The sequence below is a fragment of the Musca vetustissima genome, unplaced genomic scaffold, assembly GCF_032173495.1.
Source record: "Musca vetustissima isolate MV318-11 ecotype Yass unplaced genomic scaffold, APGP_CSIRO_Mvet_v1 utg16224, whole genome shotgun sequence".
Lineage (NCBI taxonomy): Eukaryota > Metazoa > Arthropoda > Insecta > Diptera > Muscidae > Musca > Musca vetustissima.
The window spans coordinates 297,931-315,082 of NW_026881978.1; the positions used below are offsets into that span (position 1 = coordinate 297,931).

General features: G+C 37.3%; 1 protein-coding gene across 1 annotated transcript in view; it reads left to right on the top strand.

Moving 5' to 3' along the window:
- Nucleotides 1–17,152, top strand: part of LOC133328069 (serine-rich adhesin for platelets) — a 135,166-nt gene that overhangs the window by 100,461 nt on the left and 17,553 nt on the right. Inside the window, exons 4-10 of the mRNA XM_061536616.1 lie at nucleotides 7,217–7,335; nucleotides 7,407–7,742; nucleotides 9,045–9,314; nucleotides 9,425–9,505; nucleotides 9,667–9,960; nucleotides 12,596–12,710; nucleotides 13,384–14,607. Of these exons, the coding sequence (XP_061392600.1) occupies nucleotides 7,217–7,335; nucleotides 7,407–7,742; nucleotides 9,045–9,314; nucleotides 9,425–9,505; nucleotides 9,667–9,960; nucleotides 12,596–12,710; nucleotides 13,384–14,607 (2,439 nt within the window). The remainder of the gene's footprint in view (nucleotides 1–7,216; nucleotides 7,336–7,406; nucleotides 7,743–9,044; nucleotides 9,315–9,424; nucleotides 9,506–9,666; nucleotides 9,961–12,595; nucleotides 12,711–13,383; nucleotides 14,608–17,152) is intronic.

Below are 17,152 nucleotides of genomic sequence, written 5' to 3' on the forward strand. Positions count from 1 at the left end.
CCCTTCTAATTGCTTGTCCAGATTCCCTTCACCGTGGGTTGTGTTGTTAGGTTCGGCACTTGGCATATAGATCTACTCGAAAAACTCACAAAAAATTAAGTTTTCGGTCCACGTCATCCCAAATTTTTTATGTGATCATCACCGAAAATTAAAGGCGTTGTCCTTGACCATAACTGGGGCCTCTTGGAAAATTTTAAGGCGATCAGCGCTATATTTCTGACCTCTATGTTAATGGGTTACTAAATAATATCTGAATACGTAAGCACCTATAAATATTTAAGTTTAACTCCCTCATCCGAGTACATACGACAATACAATTTAAAGGTCAATCACTCCTTTTTGATATACAGTCGAGTTTTTGGGTCTATGTCCTTTAGGAGTAAATATATACGCCATAGAATGCAAATTTTGTCATTTTTCACACAAACGTCAGGGTCCATTTGACCCGCTAAATATTTACCGATCTTTATTAAAACAGTCATGCTTTTTCTTTGGCGTAATCCCCTTCTCCATGTAAAATTTCGCTATGTTCAGACCATAATTGCGGCCTCTAATGCGTCCAGAAAAAAGCGACAAAAATTAAGTATTTGGTCCATTTCATCCCCTAAATATTAATCGATCTTTTCCAAAAACAATAGGGGTCTTCTTTGGCCAGAACCCATCCTACATACAAAATTTTGTGAAGATTGGCCTGTGGCCTGTATTGTGTTTACAAAATACAATGGACAGACGAACGGAAACACATGTCTAGATCGACTCAGCTAGCCGAGATATTACCATCGTTATACTTAAAGGTGGGTGTAGGACCAATATTTCGCGACGTTACAAAATCTTGGGGCTGCACAATGCTATAATACCCTGACAACATAGTTGTGTAGGGTATGCCATTGTCCTCATTTTTAATGTGTAAGATACTAGCAAATGCCCGCTACTTCGTTAGCGGATGTGAGAATTATTTAAACATGTCTGAAGCTAATCAATATACACACCAATATTCTTTTGTTATCTTAAAGAAAGTATTTCCAATACTACCCTCAACACATTAGTATGAATTTACAAAACTTCTTACATAGCCCAATCTTGGACTTTCGGTTCACCCAAAATTTAAATTGTGCCAAAGATAGTACCCTAAATATGAATTTCCAAAACATCATCCATACCCCAATCCTACCCTCCAACAGTAACCTTATTTCTAAATATCAGTATTCCGGTTCACCCAAATACACATTTGGTACTATTAAGTACACATTAGAACAAATTTTCAAAACTTCCTACAATCCCACTCCTTAACAGTACCCGAACATTAAATTTCAGGATTCCAGCTCTATCGATTCACCTAAAATCCAAATTGTACCAATGTTAGTACCATTTAGTGCCCATAAGTACGAATTTCCAAAACTACATCCATACCACAATCCTACATTTCAACAGCCATGTTATTTTCCAATTTCAGTGTTCTAGCTCTATTGGTTCACTCAAATGCACATTTGGTACTATTTAGTACACATTGTAATAACATTTTAGTACTTTTCGGATACTTATAGTTCGAATTTCCTTTGGTACACATATCCTACACTCCATCAATGACCCTTCTTTTCTTTTCTTTTTTCCGGCAAATACATCTCTTTTCTAATCAAATCTCCGCCACCACCCTACCAACATCCTTCCTAATGACCATTTAAACAAACCATAAAAGACCAATGTTGCTATTTAGAATAAATACTTGGACTGACTGCCTGCTGCATACGGCAGGGCAGTAAAATGAGCCGAGCCGCAAAAACTAACAGCTGCCACAGACACTGCCACATCCACTGCAGCTACTGCTATTACTAGACAACTAGCTACTTTTCTTGCTATTGTTGTTGTTATGTATTATTTTTCTTTCTTCCTCAGTGTTTTTCTTTTGTCTGTTTCTGTGTGTGCAAATTTACATAAGTCATTTGCGGTCAGTGATCTGATTTTTATATGTATCTTCAACGACTTGAAGCGCGCGATGCCTTTTTATTTAAGTTTTCATTTCGTTTTTTTTCTGCTTTGTTGTTGTTGGCTTTATTTGCCATTTCCTTAAACATATACACGAAATATGTATGTTAGAAATTCTTATTCTTCTTACGTGATTCTTTGCAATTTTTTTTCTATGTTGGGTGCATATTTTTTCTGTTCTTCGTTACTACATATACCTACTTCGAGGTGGATGTAAAGCTTCCGCATATGCAATAATACCCAATTTTCTCTGTAGAAAGTCTCAAGGGACTGTGAGTTTGTATCTATAGAAATAAATCCGTCCCGAGTGAGAAATATATTGTTAAAAAAATTTAGACTCTAGTAGCCATCGAAAAAAATACATTTCTTTTTAAAATAATACATTTCTTATAGCCGTTCCAAAACATATTTGTTAATAAGACCTAATTTTTATATATATAAAATAATTAGCCTTGGGCGAATGCAAATTTTTCCATAGAAATAAGTTTTCCAAAAAAATATAACTGTAAAAAATATATTTTTTAAAAAGTTCTCAAAAAAATAATCTTTACAAAATTCAGAATCCATTAGCCCTCTAATAAAATATTTTTATACCCTACACAACTATGTCGTCAGGGTATTATAGCTTTATGCAGCCCCAAGAGTTTGTAACGCCGCGAAATATTAGTCCTAGACCCATCATTAAGTATTCCGATCGTCATATCTCGACTATCGATCGATCTAGACATGTGTGTCCGTCCGTCTGTCCATTATTATTTGTAAACACGATACAGGGCACAGTTATGGACCAATCTTCACCAAATTTTACATGGAGGATAGGTTCGTCCCAAAGAAGAACGCTATTGTTTTTGGTAAAGATCGGTTAATATTTAAGGGAAGAAATGGACCAAATACATAATTTTTGTCGGTTTATCTGGTACGAACATCGTGACATTTTACATGGAGAAGAGGATCGTGCCAAAGAATTAGCATGCCTGTTTTGATGATGATCGATCAATATATAGCGGGTCAAATGAACCCAAACTTTTGTGTGAAAAATTACAAAGTTTTTACACATTGCCGAGAATTTGATAGTATATCCAAGAGAATTTATTGACCTTCAAATTAATACCAAACTTATGGCTCCATATGTACTCTGATGTGGGAGTTATACGTAATTAGGTGAAGGTGACTATGTGCATAGTATTACTATTACTCCATTAGAGGACGGAAATGTCGCGCTGATAGCTTTGAAATTGTACATGAACTTCCGATTATGGTCAAGGACGACGCCCCATAGTTTTCGGTGAAGTTGTGATTTCATTCAGGGGGTGTAATGAACCGATAACCTTAATTTTGTCAGATTTTCTAGTCGCTCTAGAGGCAATTATTATATGCAGAACATCATATATTTTACAAGGTGAAGGGGATCTGACCAAATACTTAGAGCGGCTGTTTAGATGATGATCGGTCAATATCAACCAAAACCTAAAGTGACATTTTTTTTTTATTTTACGGCGTAAAAATTCACTTCAAGAAAACAAAATTGGAAAAATATACCAGGGTTAAAAAGTGGAGCTGTTGACCTATAATCGATCAAGAGGGTGCAAATATCTCGAAATATTGCCCAGGCTCACAATATAGAACCTCAGAAAGTTTGATTTTCGTGGTAGTTGTGTAGGGTATCACATAGCCGGCCCCGTCCGACTATACTGCTCCGCTCACTGGTTTAAATTTAGGCTATGATCGATCTTGAAAAACAATATTTTTTAAATGAAATTACAATCTGATTTTTCTCGAAAAATCGTTTTAACAATTCGATGCGTTAATATATTTTATAAATATTTTTTTTAATCTACACTCTAATACCACTCGAAATATATATATTTTTTAATAAACGCTCTAATAGCTGTCAAAAAAAATAAATATTTTTTAAATCTATGCTCTATTAGCACTTGAAATAAATATTTTTTAATACTGTAAAGCTCCCAAATAGTCCCAAATAACTCCATATTTTTACTTTATAGAAATCCAACCCAACTAACTACCCTTCTTTAAAACATTTCCAATTAAAATCACTCAAATAAGTTCCAATTTATTAGGACAAGGCCTAATAGACCATTGATTACCATGACAGTTTCACACGACCTTTGGCAAGAAATCTCATGACCTCTTGGATGTAGTTTCGATCTTTCTTTGTAAAATTGTGTTCCACATTTCCAAATGAAACTATTTTCCCAAATAACGATGAATGAAAAGCAAACAACAAAATACAAACAAATAAACAAAACTAAGAAGGGATTTCAAAAGAAAAAAATATTTCAAAAAAATGAAACATTAGGCCACAATATAACCACAAATTCCTTTTCATTTATAAATCCATTGGGGGGTCGGTGTTTTCCTAAGCAAAAAATACAAAGAAATTCCACCACAAAGAAGCAAAAGGAAAACATCAACAACATGGAAGTCATTGAAGAGGAGTTGATGGTGATGGCAGCAAAAGAACTTTTGCCAATACTGGGCAACAACATGTTGCCATTCTACAATGAGCAACAATAACAACAACAAATCTGACAAATGTATGGCTTCAAATGATTTTCTTCTTGATCAAAACAAAAAAATAAACAAAACGAACGTCGAAGCAGCAGAAAGCAAATAAAAAATCTATTACATAATTTTTTTTTCCATTCACTGGCAATAGCTAGCTAATCATCTCCTCCACAAAACTATTGCCACAAAATGAGGCAGCTAGCCACAAGCCCCCACCCCACTACCGTTACTGCTACACGATGGTAAATTAAAATCATGAAAACAATATCGTAAACAATATGTATGCGAAAAGAAACCGCCAAACGCGAAATCATTAGACAATGAAAATTATACATAATATACACATACGCGAGTATGTTATGGGTTGAGAGGAGAAATGGCCTAAGTCAAAAAATTTGTTTTCCTAAAAAAAAAAAACAAAAATCGAAAAACCCTCAAACATTTTTTAAAGAAATCTACGCTCTAACAGCACTCTAATAATTCTACGATCCAATAACCTTGGGAAAAATCTAAGCTTTAGTAGTCCTCGAAAAAAACTAAGATTCAACAGACCTACAAATATTTATAAAGACTCCCTTCAACTAGCCTATAAATATGCTCTATAAAGTCTATAGAACTTCCTACTTCAGCTCGTCCATTGACACTCCCTTTAAAAACTTCCTTCAGCCTATAAAGAATACCTGGCCTTCAGCCCTCTAAAAAAGACTCCCTGCATTCAGTTCGTCTATGAAGACTCCCTGTTCTTCAGCTTGTCTACAAAGACTCCCTGGACTTCAGCTCGTCTTGGCTATGAAACCCCCTTGGGCTTCGGCTCGTCTTGACTATGAAGACTCTCTGACTGCCTGGTCTTCAGCTCGTCTGTACCGACTACCTGGCCTTCAACTCGTCTATACAGACTCTCTGGCCTTCAGCTCGTTTATACAGTCTCTCTTGACTCTCTCGTCTATAAAGACTCCCTGAACATCAGCTCGTCTATACCGACTCCATGGCCTTCAGCTCGTCTACAAAGACACCTTCCTTCAGCTCATATATATCTCTTCACCTCATCCCCTCATTTCGCCTATAAAGACTCACTTTAGCTCGTCTACGAAAGACTCCCTTCAGCTCGTCTTTAAAGGCTCCCTGAACTAGAGTTCGTCTATGAAAGACTCCCTTCAGCTCGTCTATGAAAGACTCCTTTCAGCTCGTCTATGAAAGACTCCCTTCAGCTTGTCTATGAAAGACTCCCTTCAGCTCGTCTATTAAAGACTCCCTTCAGGTCGTTTATTAAAGACTCCCTTCAGCTCGTCTATGAAAGAGACTCCCTTCTTCAGCTCGTCTATGAAAGAGACCCCATTCTTCAGCTCGTCTATGAAAGAGACTCACTGCTTCAGCTCGTCTATGAAAGAGACTCACTGCTTCAGCTCGTCTATGAAAGATACTCACTGCTTCAGCTCGTCTATGAAAGAGACTCACTGATTCAGCTCGTCTATGAAAGAGACTCACTGATTCAGCTCGTCTATGAAAGACTCCCTGCTTCAGCTCGTCTATGAAAGACTCCCTGCTTCAGCTCGTCTATGAAAGACTCCCAGCTTCAGCTCGTCTATGAAAGACTCCCAGCTTCAGCTCGTCTATGAAAGACTCCCTGCTTCAGCTCGTCTATGAAAAGACTCCCTGCTTCAGCTCGTCTATGAAAGACTCCCTGCTTCAGCTCGTTTATAAAAACTTCCTGCTATTCACTTCGTCAATAAAGACTTCCTTATCTTCAGCTCGCCTATTAATGACTCCCAGCCCTCCAACTAATTCTGGTTCTGATTTCCCCTCCCATATCCGGTTTCCTTATTGCCTTTTAGAAAAATTAGCATACACATATTTTTCCTTCAGACACTTTTCCCACACTACAAGATTTGTATGTTTTTTTTTTTGTTCTTCACTTGGCCCAGATATGTTGCGGACATTAGCATTAAAAGGATTGCCTCCAGTCAATAACGTGTTGTGAACAACAAAAGCAACAACAACGACACAAGCCAGGAAAACCAGCTTCGAAAAGGCAAAAAAAAGAGGACAAACTATACTTGACCTAAAAAATAGATAATGGTTGGTTAGTTGGTCGGCCCCTCAAACAGGTTCAGCACTTGAACATATTCACTATTTTACATACGGTCCTCCGCCGCCGCCGTCGGCCTGTATAATAATAATTATTATTTTCTTTTTCTAAATTCTTCCTTCCCTAACCTCTTCCTCCCAAATGCCCATGCTAATTGGCTTTTAGCAGAAAAGACAAAAATGAACATCTCTGGAGGGGCTTTGGTTGGTTGTTTGGTTCCTTGTACTTTCTTTCATATGAACTCTTACGACAACGAAAAGAAAAAAAACTTTGAAACTTGTTTCCAGAAAGAAGAAAAATATTTGTTCTACATAATCAACGAACCGACCAACACCATTACAAAGCTTAGACGACACATTTGACGGAGGCAGCGCTGTCCCCTCTTCCCAACATGATAAGGTTGCTATTGTTCCTTCCATGCACTGGCTTGTATTGGGACAAGACTGGTTTATGATGATTCAGATTTCCCAAAAGGGAGTACAGAAAATTGGGGAAAACATATTTTTTATATACCTATTCTAGTCATTAAACTAGGTCAAAATATTGAAACATTCCAAAAAATTCCTTAATATTTCTGATCAAACTTTTTAATTAATTTTCTGTTTATTTATCGTACAGGAGCTTCAAAAGAAATCGGCACCGCTCTGACCCGAGTATGCCTACGACATAAGGCGGTTGAGACACGCCTGAAAACATTTACAGCCGCAATTATGGACTGTCTGGTACAACCATTACAAGTAAGACCATTGTGAAATATTTCCCGAAGTTCTCATACTAACCTTTCTATTTTCATCTCCTCGTCTTGCAGGAAAAATTAGAAGACTGGAAACGTTCTGTTGCTATGATCGATAAAGAACATGCCAAAGAATATAAACGCTGTCGCACCGAACTCAAAAAACGTTCTACAGATACTCTGCGTCTACAAAAGAAAGCCCGTAAAGGTCAATCGGATAATTTACAATCGTTGATGGATTCGCATATGCAAGATGTCACTCTGCGACGTGCCGAATTGGAAGAGGTTGAAAAGAAATCTTTACGCTCGGCAATGATTGAGGAGCGTATGCGCTATTGTAATTTTGTACATTTACTACAACCGGTCGTTAAGGAGGAATGTGAGGTGATGTCGGAATTGGGTCATTTGCAGGTGAGTTGGAAGAGCTCAGAATGAAAAAATAATTAATCGAAGGGACTGAAGGCTTTATAGCTTAAGGGAGTCTCTTTAAACGAACTTAAGGGATTCTTTATAGACTAGCTGGAGGGCGATCTGGAGGGAGTCTTACACATTTGAAGGAAATAATTATAGGCTAGCTGAAGGCTGAAGAGTCTTTATAGACGAGCTGAAGGGAGTCTTTCATAGACGAGCTGAATGGAGTCTTTCATAGACGAGCTGAAGGGAGTCTTTCATAGACGAGCTGAAGGGAGTCTTTCATAGACGAGCTGAAGGGAGTCTATCATAGACGAGCTGAAGGGAGTCTATCATAGACGAGCTGAAGGGAGTCTATCATAGACGAGCTGAAGGGAGTCTATCATAGACGAGCTGAAGGGAGTCTATCATAGACGAGCTGAAGGGAGTCTATCATAGACGAGCTGAAGGGAGTCTATCATAGACGAGCTGAAGCAGGGAGTCTTTCATAGACGAGCTGAAGCAGGGAGTCTTTCATAGACGAGCTGAAGCAGGGAGTCTTTCATAGACGAGCTGAAGCAGGGAGTCGTTCATAGACGAGCTGAAGCGGGGAGTCTTTCATACACGACCTGTTGCAGGGAGTCTTTACAGACGAGCTGTAGCAGAGAGTCTTTCATAGACGAGCTGTAGCAGGGAGTATTTATAGACGAGCTGAAGGGAGTATTTTTAGACAAGCTGAAGGGAATGTTTATAGACGAGCTGAAGAGTCTGAGAGTATTTAATGGGAAGCTGAATTCCAGGGGACCTTTATATTATGAGGATTCTTGAAAAGAGCGCTGTAAGTCAAGGAGCCTTTATAGGCAGTTGAAAGTCGAGTGATTCTTCATCGATAATCTGAAGAAGGCAGTTTTTTAGATGAACTCAAGCAGGAAGTCTTTACAAAGGAGGTGAAAGCCATGAAGTCTTTAAATAGCGCAGAAGGCCAGGGAGTATTTATGGTCCCTTGTCACTGAAGACTTTTTTCTATAGAAAAATACCTCATTACCCGATGATTAATTTTTCATAGAAAATTATTTCTTTGTTCCGGAGAACGGAGGAAAAAATCCCAGAGAACTCTGTTGTTTATATAAAAAGTATCAATGACTCTAAGGACTGATTTTTTCTATAAAAAGGAAATGTCTCAGCTCCTTTGGACAATATTTTCCCTGTAGAAAACATCTCATATTTTCGAAGCTTTACCAGACAACGCAGTGAAACATTTGTCCATGCTGACTTGTATACTTTTCCACTTACACAATATCTCTTTCTTTCCACCCATCACAGGAAGCAATGCAATCAATTGCTTTGGTTACCAAAGAACCACACGTTTTACCACCTGCCAGTGAGGAATTAATACACGATGCCAAGGCATCGATAACACTATATCCCGAATCGCCAAGTACCAGTGGTGGTGGTGGCGGTTCACTGTCACAGGGAGGTTGTTCCAATTCATTGGGGTCACGTAAGTCATCGGTGTGTTCCATAAGTTCCATGAATAGCAGTGGTTCCAGTAATTCACCCGGCCATCCACACTATCAGAGGTCATTGTCGCAGGTAAGTAAAGGGATTTTTTGTTGGCCCACAGATTTTTCTTTTGAGACATCATGGCAATATTATTTCCATATTTTTTTATTTCAATTCAAATTTTTATTTATTTTTTATAGTATATTTCACCATCAATGCGCTTAAAACCTGGTGAATCCAGTGATAGTGGCTTTTGTTCATCGCCAGCCTTGACAACACAGGTTTTTATTTTTTTGTTTACCACTTTTATTTTTCTTTCTTTTATGATTTCTTTATTTTTGGCTTTGCATTCTTTGCTCATCATTATCACCCCTTATCACATTTCATTTTCATATTGATTTTATGTAAATTATTCACTTATCCTTTACTTTTCCTCTTCTAGGCCTCCTCTATTGCCAATCCTTCACACGCTGTCACTACATGGCCCACACATTCACAGGATGCTGTTGACTTAGCACCCAATGCCACAGATCGACCACACACAATTTCATCAGCCTATGAAAAGGGCCATCAACGGCCTCCCTTAACTGTCTACACCTTTCAAAATCCTGAAACTATACACGAGGGTGGTAATGCAAATGGTAATGGTAGTGCTGCCGGTAGCAATTCCGGTCAAAATACACCATCGACACAGAAGTCACCAGGTGGTGCATTAAATCGTCCTCCACTGCCAGTGGTAAGTTGGATGAAGCCATTTCTATTGTCGTAAATGGTTATAAGGAACTAGAGGAAAAGGATTTACAAATAATGGAATCTATTTTGAGACTCCTTAAAGTAGGCCATATTGTAATGTTGTTCATTATAACCATTTACAATAATATTTAAAGAGGTGTTTTATTGTTTTTGTGTTTCTAAATGCTGTCTTTGTTGTTGTTTTGTAAATATGCTTCTGTTTGTCTTGTATTTTAATGTTCTCGATAACATTGTTTTTTGTGTGTCTTTGAAAAAAAGAAACCAGCTCATGTGGTAAGTGTTAATCCTTCAAAATGTTATGCTCCCTGGTTTCTCTCGATTTTCTTAGATTTCCCTTTTCTGAACAAAATTCAATTTCATTCTTCTCCATATCCAGTAGTAATGTTTGCTAGTTTTCTCACGTCATTCGATTGGATTGTTCCCTAACAACTTTTAATCCCCTTTTCAAAATACATTTCAATATCCTTACATTTTAATAAAAATTCAGATTACTTATGTATGCTAGAAGAGGTTCATGAAAACCATATAACACTATTGTGTTGTTTTTGGAATTAAAAATACAATTTTTCGACTGGTTAAAATAATAGCTTTGAGACTAGCTGAGCCGATCTAGACATGTGTGTCCGTCTGTCCATTATAGTAAGTAAACACGATATAGGCCACAATTCACGATATTTTGAATGTAGGATGGGTTCTGGCCAATGAAATGGACCAAAACTTTATTTGGTTCAAATTTTATCCAGAGGTTGCAATTATGGCCCAAACATCGCAAATTTTTACGTGGAGAAGGGGATCGGGCCATCGGTAGTACAAAATGAAAAAATTCGCTGTTGAAAACATAAATTTACTGTGAAAAAAAAATCATTTCGGGGGGCCGGGAAAAAACGGAGCCGTCCGACTATACAGCTCCGCTTTTTTTGTAAAATAAATGGAAAGACAACTCAATTGTCTTCGTTCAGGTACAGGGGTAAATATATCTCTTTGAAGATTATGATATGGTTCCAAATATTTTGAACATAGCATTTCGATTTTTTTTCTTATGAAAGGTTCATCTTTAGGTATTTTAAAAGATGACACTTTCTGGTTCTTTTATTTGAAATGAAATTACCTTCTTCATGTCTTCTATAACAAGTTATTCGGCAGCTGCTATATAAGAAGATCTTTTTCGGCCCTATTATAAGTCTAGACTGCAAATTATTCTTCGACATCTTTCTGAGAACCTCAGGAGAAGGCAGTCATCTCTTTTTATGAGCAAGACTCCAGAACACATATCCTCTATGAATGGAAGCCTTCGGCAGTTATTCTTCACAGAAGGCAGACTGATTCTATCAGAAGGCAGACTTCTAATAGAAAGGATTCTTTGTGAGAAGATAGCAAATTTAGAAGATCCTGAGAACCTTTTCTATTGTATCGTATATGCTTTTGGTCGGCAAGAACATTTTTCATGAATGGTTATATTCCAATAATACTAAATAATTTTATTAAAGACATCTGTAATATATTGGGTGGGGGAAAATTTTGCAATGCAGGAAAAATATTGATAATCGCTTGGTGCCAAGTCCGGACTGTATGGCGGATCCATTAAAACTTCCCAACCAAGTTCCGGATGTTTCTGGCGATTCACTGTAGATGTGTGTGTCCTAGCGCTGTCCTGGTGCAACACGAAGCCAATTCTGCCCGTTCCTGGTCAATTGATATCTTCAAACAGTCCAGTTGTTGGGAGTAGAGATGAGAATTTAGCGTTTGGCCATATGGAAGCAACTCATTATAATTAATCCCCTTCCAGTCCTACTAAATGCATAGCACAACCTTCCTGGCCGTTAGTCCTGGTTTGGCCACCGTGCTTTACCGCTCTTCACACAGGGTTATCCTGTGCGATCTATTTCTCATCTCCAGTCACCATCACCATCAAATGGGTCTATTTCATTCCGTTTGGCCAAGGCTTCGCAGATGGAAATTCGATCCATCCTATTTTTTCTGTTAATTGTTGTGGCACCAAAACATAGAGCTTTTTTTGAATCCAGCTTTGTTTAAATGGTTTAACACAGTTTTATGATCGATTTGTAGCTCCTGGGCGATGTTTCGACTGCTAACATGCCGATCAACTTCGATCATTTCTCCGATTTTATCGACTTTTTCGACGACCGGCCTAATGGATGTATTTTTCCCCAACCTAATATTTTGGTTTTGATTTTGACTGACCGATGTTTTGACAGAGCTACACACTTATATTGACATTTTCTGATGAATCTGTTTATATCTGCTACCTTTAAAGTTTTAGGCGAACATTTTGACAAGTTGTCTGTTTTTCAAAATTTATATCATCATGTACATTATAATAAATAAAATATGCAATTTTTATTCGTTATATTTTATTTTTAAATATTTTTAATAATTATCGCAAAGACTCATTTAAAATAAATTTAAAATTGAAGTATTTAAATTTGCTCTCTTAATAATCAGTGGAATCTTTTTTCCTATAAATATTATTGCACTATATTCATTAAAATTTATTTCTCTTCTCTTAAAAAATCATTGAAATCCTTTCACCTTCTCGTTGACACAGTTTCCCATGTAATATAATAATGTAAACTAAAAGTTCCCTTTCTTTTTTACAGCGTTGTTCATCATTGGAACGTCCATTGATTGCCAGCGGCAATACACGTGGTGGCAATGGTCCAAATATTATGCAACGTCAGTGTCCATCACCGATACCGGCTCATGTAACCAAAGGTATGTTGTCAACGGTAAACGCGATGGCGTCACTAAACTAATTAAAAAAATGAAACCTCAACCCACACCTTAGCCTATTTGTCCTTAGTCCTTGTTCCTTTTGTCTATCACCCACACCCAACACACCACACCCACCCACTTTAATAAAACAAAATAATTTCCACCTGCTGAGAAATGAAAGTCTCTTCTTTTTTATTTAATTAAGCTCAACATTGAACTAATTGTGCTAATTTTTTACTTAATATGCTTTTTTATTTTCTTTTCTATCCCATCAAAATAAAAAAAAAACACAAACTGCCACCCATCACCAACTCCTACTGCTGCTGCTGAATTTTCTGTGTGTGTGTTTGTGTTCAATTAACCAACAAACCAATCAAAACTGGCAACCAAAACAATGCTACAATAAAATGAAACATGTTATGGTGTAATTCTTTTTACTACTTTATTGTTATTTCTTATATAAAAATTTACATTTTTTTTGTATTGAAAACACAAACAAAAAAATTGCCAACAACTTTTTTTGTTCCCCCGTCCTCCTCTGCACGTCTTTTTTGTGTGTTTTTCCTTTTACAATTATTTTTTGTTTGGATTTACTCACCTAAAAAATTGCAACACAATCACGTTATGTGAATGTGTGCGTGCATATATATACATATATTGCTTTTGAGAGTAGAGCTAGCAGCCCATCTTGCTCAGCAACAACATTTGCAACAGCAGCAGCAACAATCAGCTCAGCAGCAGGCTTCAGCTGTGCACAATCAACAACAGCTACAACAACAACAATGTTCCCCGCCTACCTATGTTAATATGTCGGAATTGGCCAATATGGCAGCAATGAAGCAACAACAACAATCATCATCATCATCATCACCCCCAACCTCGACAGTACACCAAAATCAACAGCAGCAACAACAACAGGCTGTATTACAGCAACAACACTCCATTGATTCAATATCATCCCTACACTCAAATGATTCAAATCAATCGGTGGCATCCTCGGGCCTGCAACAACAACCACACCCTAATCAACAACAACAACAACCGAATACACCACAACACAACAGTCAAACATCATCAACACCCATACACCAACATCCAACAACAACACAACGTTCCCATTCCTCTAGCTCGATGACACCATCGCTACACTCACATCCATCCATTGATTCCACATCGTTGGCCACACCATCCATTGGACAAACTCCCACCCATTCGAGTGGCAGTTCAACACCCCAAAACCACTATTCACCATTGCTCAACAATTCCCTATCGTCAACGGCCGCTGGTACACCCAGTGGTTCCAGTATTGCCAGCGGTAATATGTCCCTGAGTGGTGGTGCCCCCGCATCTGGTGGCATCATTGCCGGCGGCAATGGTTCGGGTAATAATAGTTTTGTCTATAATGTCTGCTCGCCCACACCACCGCTTAGCGCCAATTCCTCTCAGGCTAGCGATATTTTGAAAATCACCGAAAATGACGGCGGCAATAATGGTGTTGTCAATATGCAGCAACAGCAGGAAACCGCATCCCCACCCGGAACAACAACTAATAATAATAGTAGTAGTATTAATAGTGAAATTCAGCCACCACCATTAAATGCTAACACCATTAACAGTAGTAGTTCCATGTCCAATACAACAAATTCAATTCAAGATAATTCTAATTCCAATACTACATCAGCAGAGGCAGACAACACCTCCACTTCGTCATCATCCGGGGCTGTTGTTGAAAATGATGAACGTTCCCGGGCATCGGTATTACAAAAAGCCTCCATGTTTGAAAAACAGGCGGCAGCTGCCAAAAATGCACCAATACCTTCATCCTCCTCGTCTTCGTCGTCAGCATCTGCTGCTGGTGGCGGGGCACGCCATTCACCAGTTGTTGTTGTTGAAGGCGGCGGCGGTGGTATTTATGGTACACGCACCGCCATCAACACAAATAATCATCACAGCCAACAGCACTCAGCACAACAATCACAGCCAATTGATCCTCAGGATGTGGGTAAGTAGAACATATGCAACTATTTCACTTTTATTATTTCCCCTTCTATTGAATATAACTTTCATTTGGTCCACAAAGACCTTTCCTCCCCACACTAACTAGTTATCATCATCATCTATTGATCCCCTTTGTGATATAGATATTAATACACTATTATATTATCCTGTTTGTTAGATTGTTATAGATGGATCTACTAGATACATATTGTTATATAAAAACTCTGTTGAATTATTTTTACTTTGATTTCGGTATTCATTTTGTTTATACCATTCCTGTTTTTTAAATTCATTTCTCATTTTGAGGTTAGGTTTAGATTCGCTCACCCTTCTAAATATTGTAAAAAAGAAATTGATCGAATAGAATAAGAAATGGAACGGGATGTTTTTTGTATTCCTATTAGTATATAAACATATATAACTGCCGACCCTTTAAATTTTAGCGAAAGTTTCTATGGTAAGATTATTTTGTAATGGAACCAAAAACTTAATTTGGCTCCTTTTTACGACAAGACATTCTATTGTACATCGTATTTATGGAGGACAATTATAACTGAGTTATTCAACAGATCCTTCAGCACCCCTACGCTCGCTGCTTCAACGGTGTAATTTTTTAGTAAAAAGTGTAAAGTTTATTGTTGAATCTTTCTGCCAATATCGGCCCACGTTTCGGAGTAACCCCCATATAACAGTACACAAATTTTCGGTATTTTGTTTCTATTTATGTTATGTTTGGGTGGCTAATAAATTATCAATAATAAATTATCAATATCTTCACTCTTTTCGAAGTTACCTCCAATTGTCGGTATTTTAAGAATTTCAAATATGATTTTAATATGTTGGGTTCTCATTGAGTGGCAAATCTTCCTTTTGTATAATGAAAATCATCCATGCAGAAGCTGCTCAATATATCTATATATTTTGACTTAGCCTCCATGTAACGATTCCGATCAATATATCTCTATATTTTGACTAAGCCTCCATATAACGATTCCGACACATTTTTGTTATTTTGAAGGTACTACCTTCCTACTTGCAGTATTCTTTAGGTTTCGTGGCTGCAATCGGATTCTTGGAGGATAGAAAACCTTTTAGCAAAAATGCTCATCATTGGTCCATATTTTGACATCCATATAACGATTCCGGGATTTGGATTTCGTGGCTGTAATCGGATTTTCAAAATATAAAATATATTATACCAAAACAATTTTCAATATAGGTCCATATATTTACCTCCATTCTCGATTCCGATCATTCTTGCTGTATTTCGTTTTGAGAGGATAAAATAACTTCTAGCAGAGAAGGCTCAACATAGGCCAATATATTGAAATTCATAAAACTATTCCGACACCTTTTGTATATATTGAAATTCATATCTCGCTTCCTGCAGCATTTTTGAGATTTAATGTCTTCAATTAGGACTCAGAGGATAAAATACCTTCTGACAGAAAATGATCAATGTAGGTCCACATATTGTCGTCATTGCCTCAGTATATAAATAATTGCCTCAGTATAATAATTCAGACCTTTTTGCACATTTTAAAGGTCCTACCTTCATTTCTTATTTCTTAGAGTGTGAAAAATCTCCTCATAGATTTTTTGTAGTAGAACCCAGATTCAAGGCTTGCCTTGGTGTTTTGAATTTAAACAGAATTAAATTTTTTGAGATTCATATTTTAGGATAGCCTCCATATCACAATTCACAACCCTTAAAGGTATTTTGAAAATCCTAACAGCATTTTGCAGGCCTAAGTACCTGTAACTTGAAACGGATTCTTTTTAGAGTGTGGAATATTTCCTCGTAGATTTTTTTGTCATAGACCCCATTTTCAGGGTATATTTGATTGAAGAGAATTACAAATTTTAATATTGGTTTGTCCCATTTTTTGTAGTTTATTAAAAGAGTCGTCTATGTCCAGGAAAGTGGTCGATGTGTGTATTAAGGTCTGACCTTTATCTGCGACATATTTGCCTCTAACAGCTGGGAAATATATAGATAAAAAATATAGTCCTATTTTTGGGGTCGTATTTTTCGTTCATAATATTAGAAACGATGTAAGAGTCTGAGTTTCTCGTAAGGATGCGAATAAATCATTTGCGCTTTGTTCGACTTAGACACTCTTGCATTTGCATTGTACCGGATGTATTACATACAAGAAGGTCTGTCCTTTATCTGCGATATGTATATTTACTTCTAGCAGCAGATGCCTAGGGAAAATGGTTGAAAATATAGTCCACTCTTTGAGGGTCATTGTCAATTTTTGGTTCATAATATTAGAACAGAGTCTGAGTTTCTTGACCGGGTCAGGATGAATCCTTTTGCGCTTTGTTCGACTTACAACTTGAAAATGTGAACTTTACAAAAAACTCACCAAACATGCAGAAAAAAACATTCACTGACATTTCTAAAATTCTTTATAAAGGTAGCTTTCATATTGGCCACC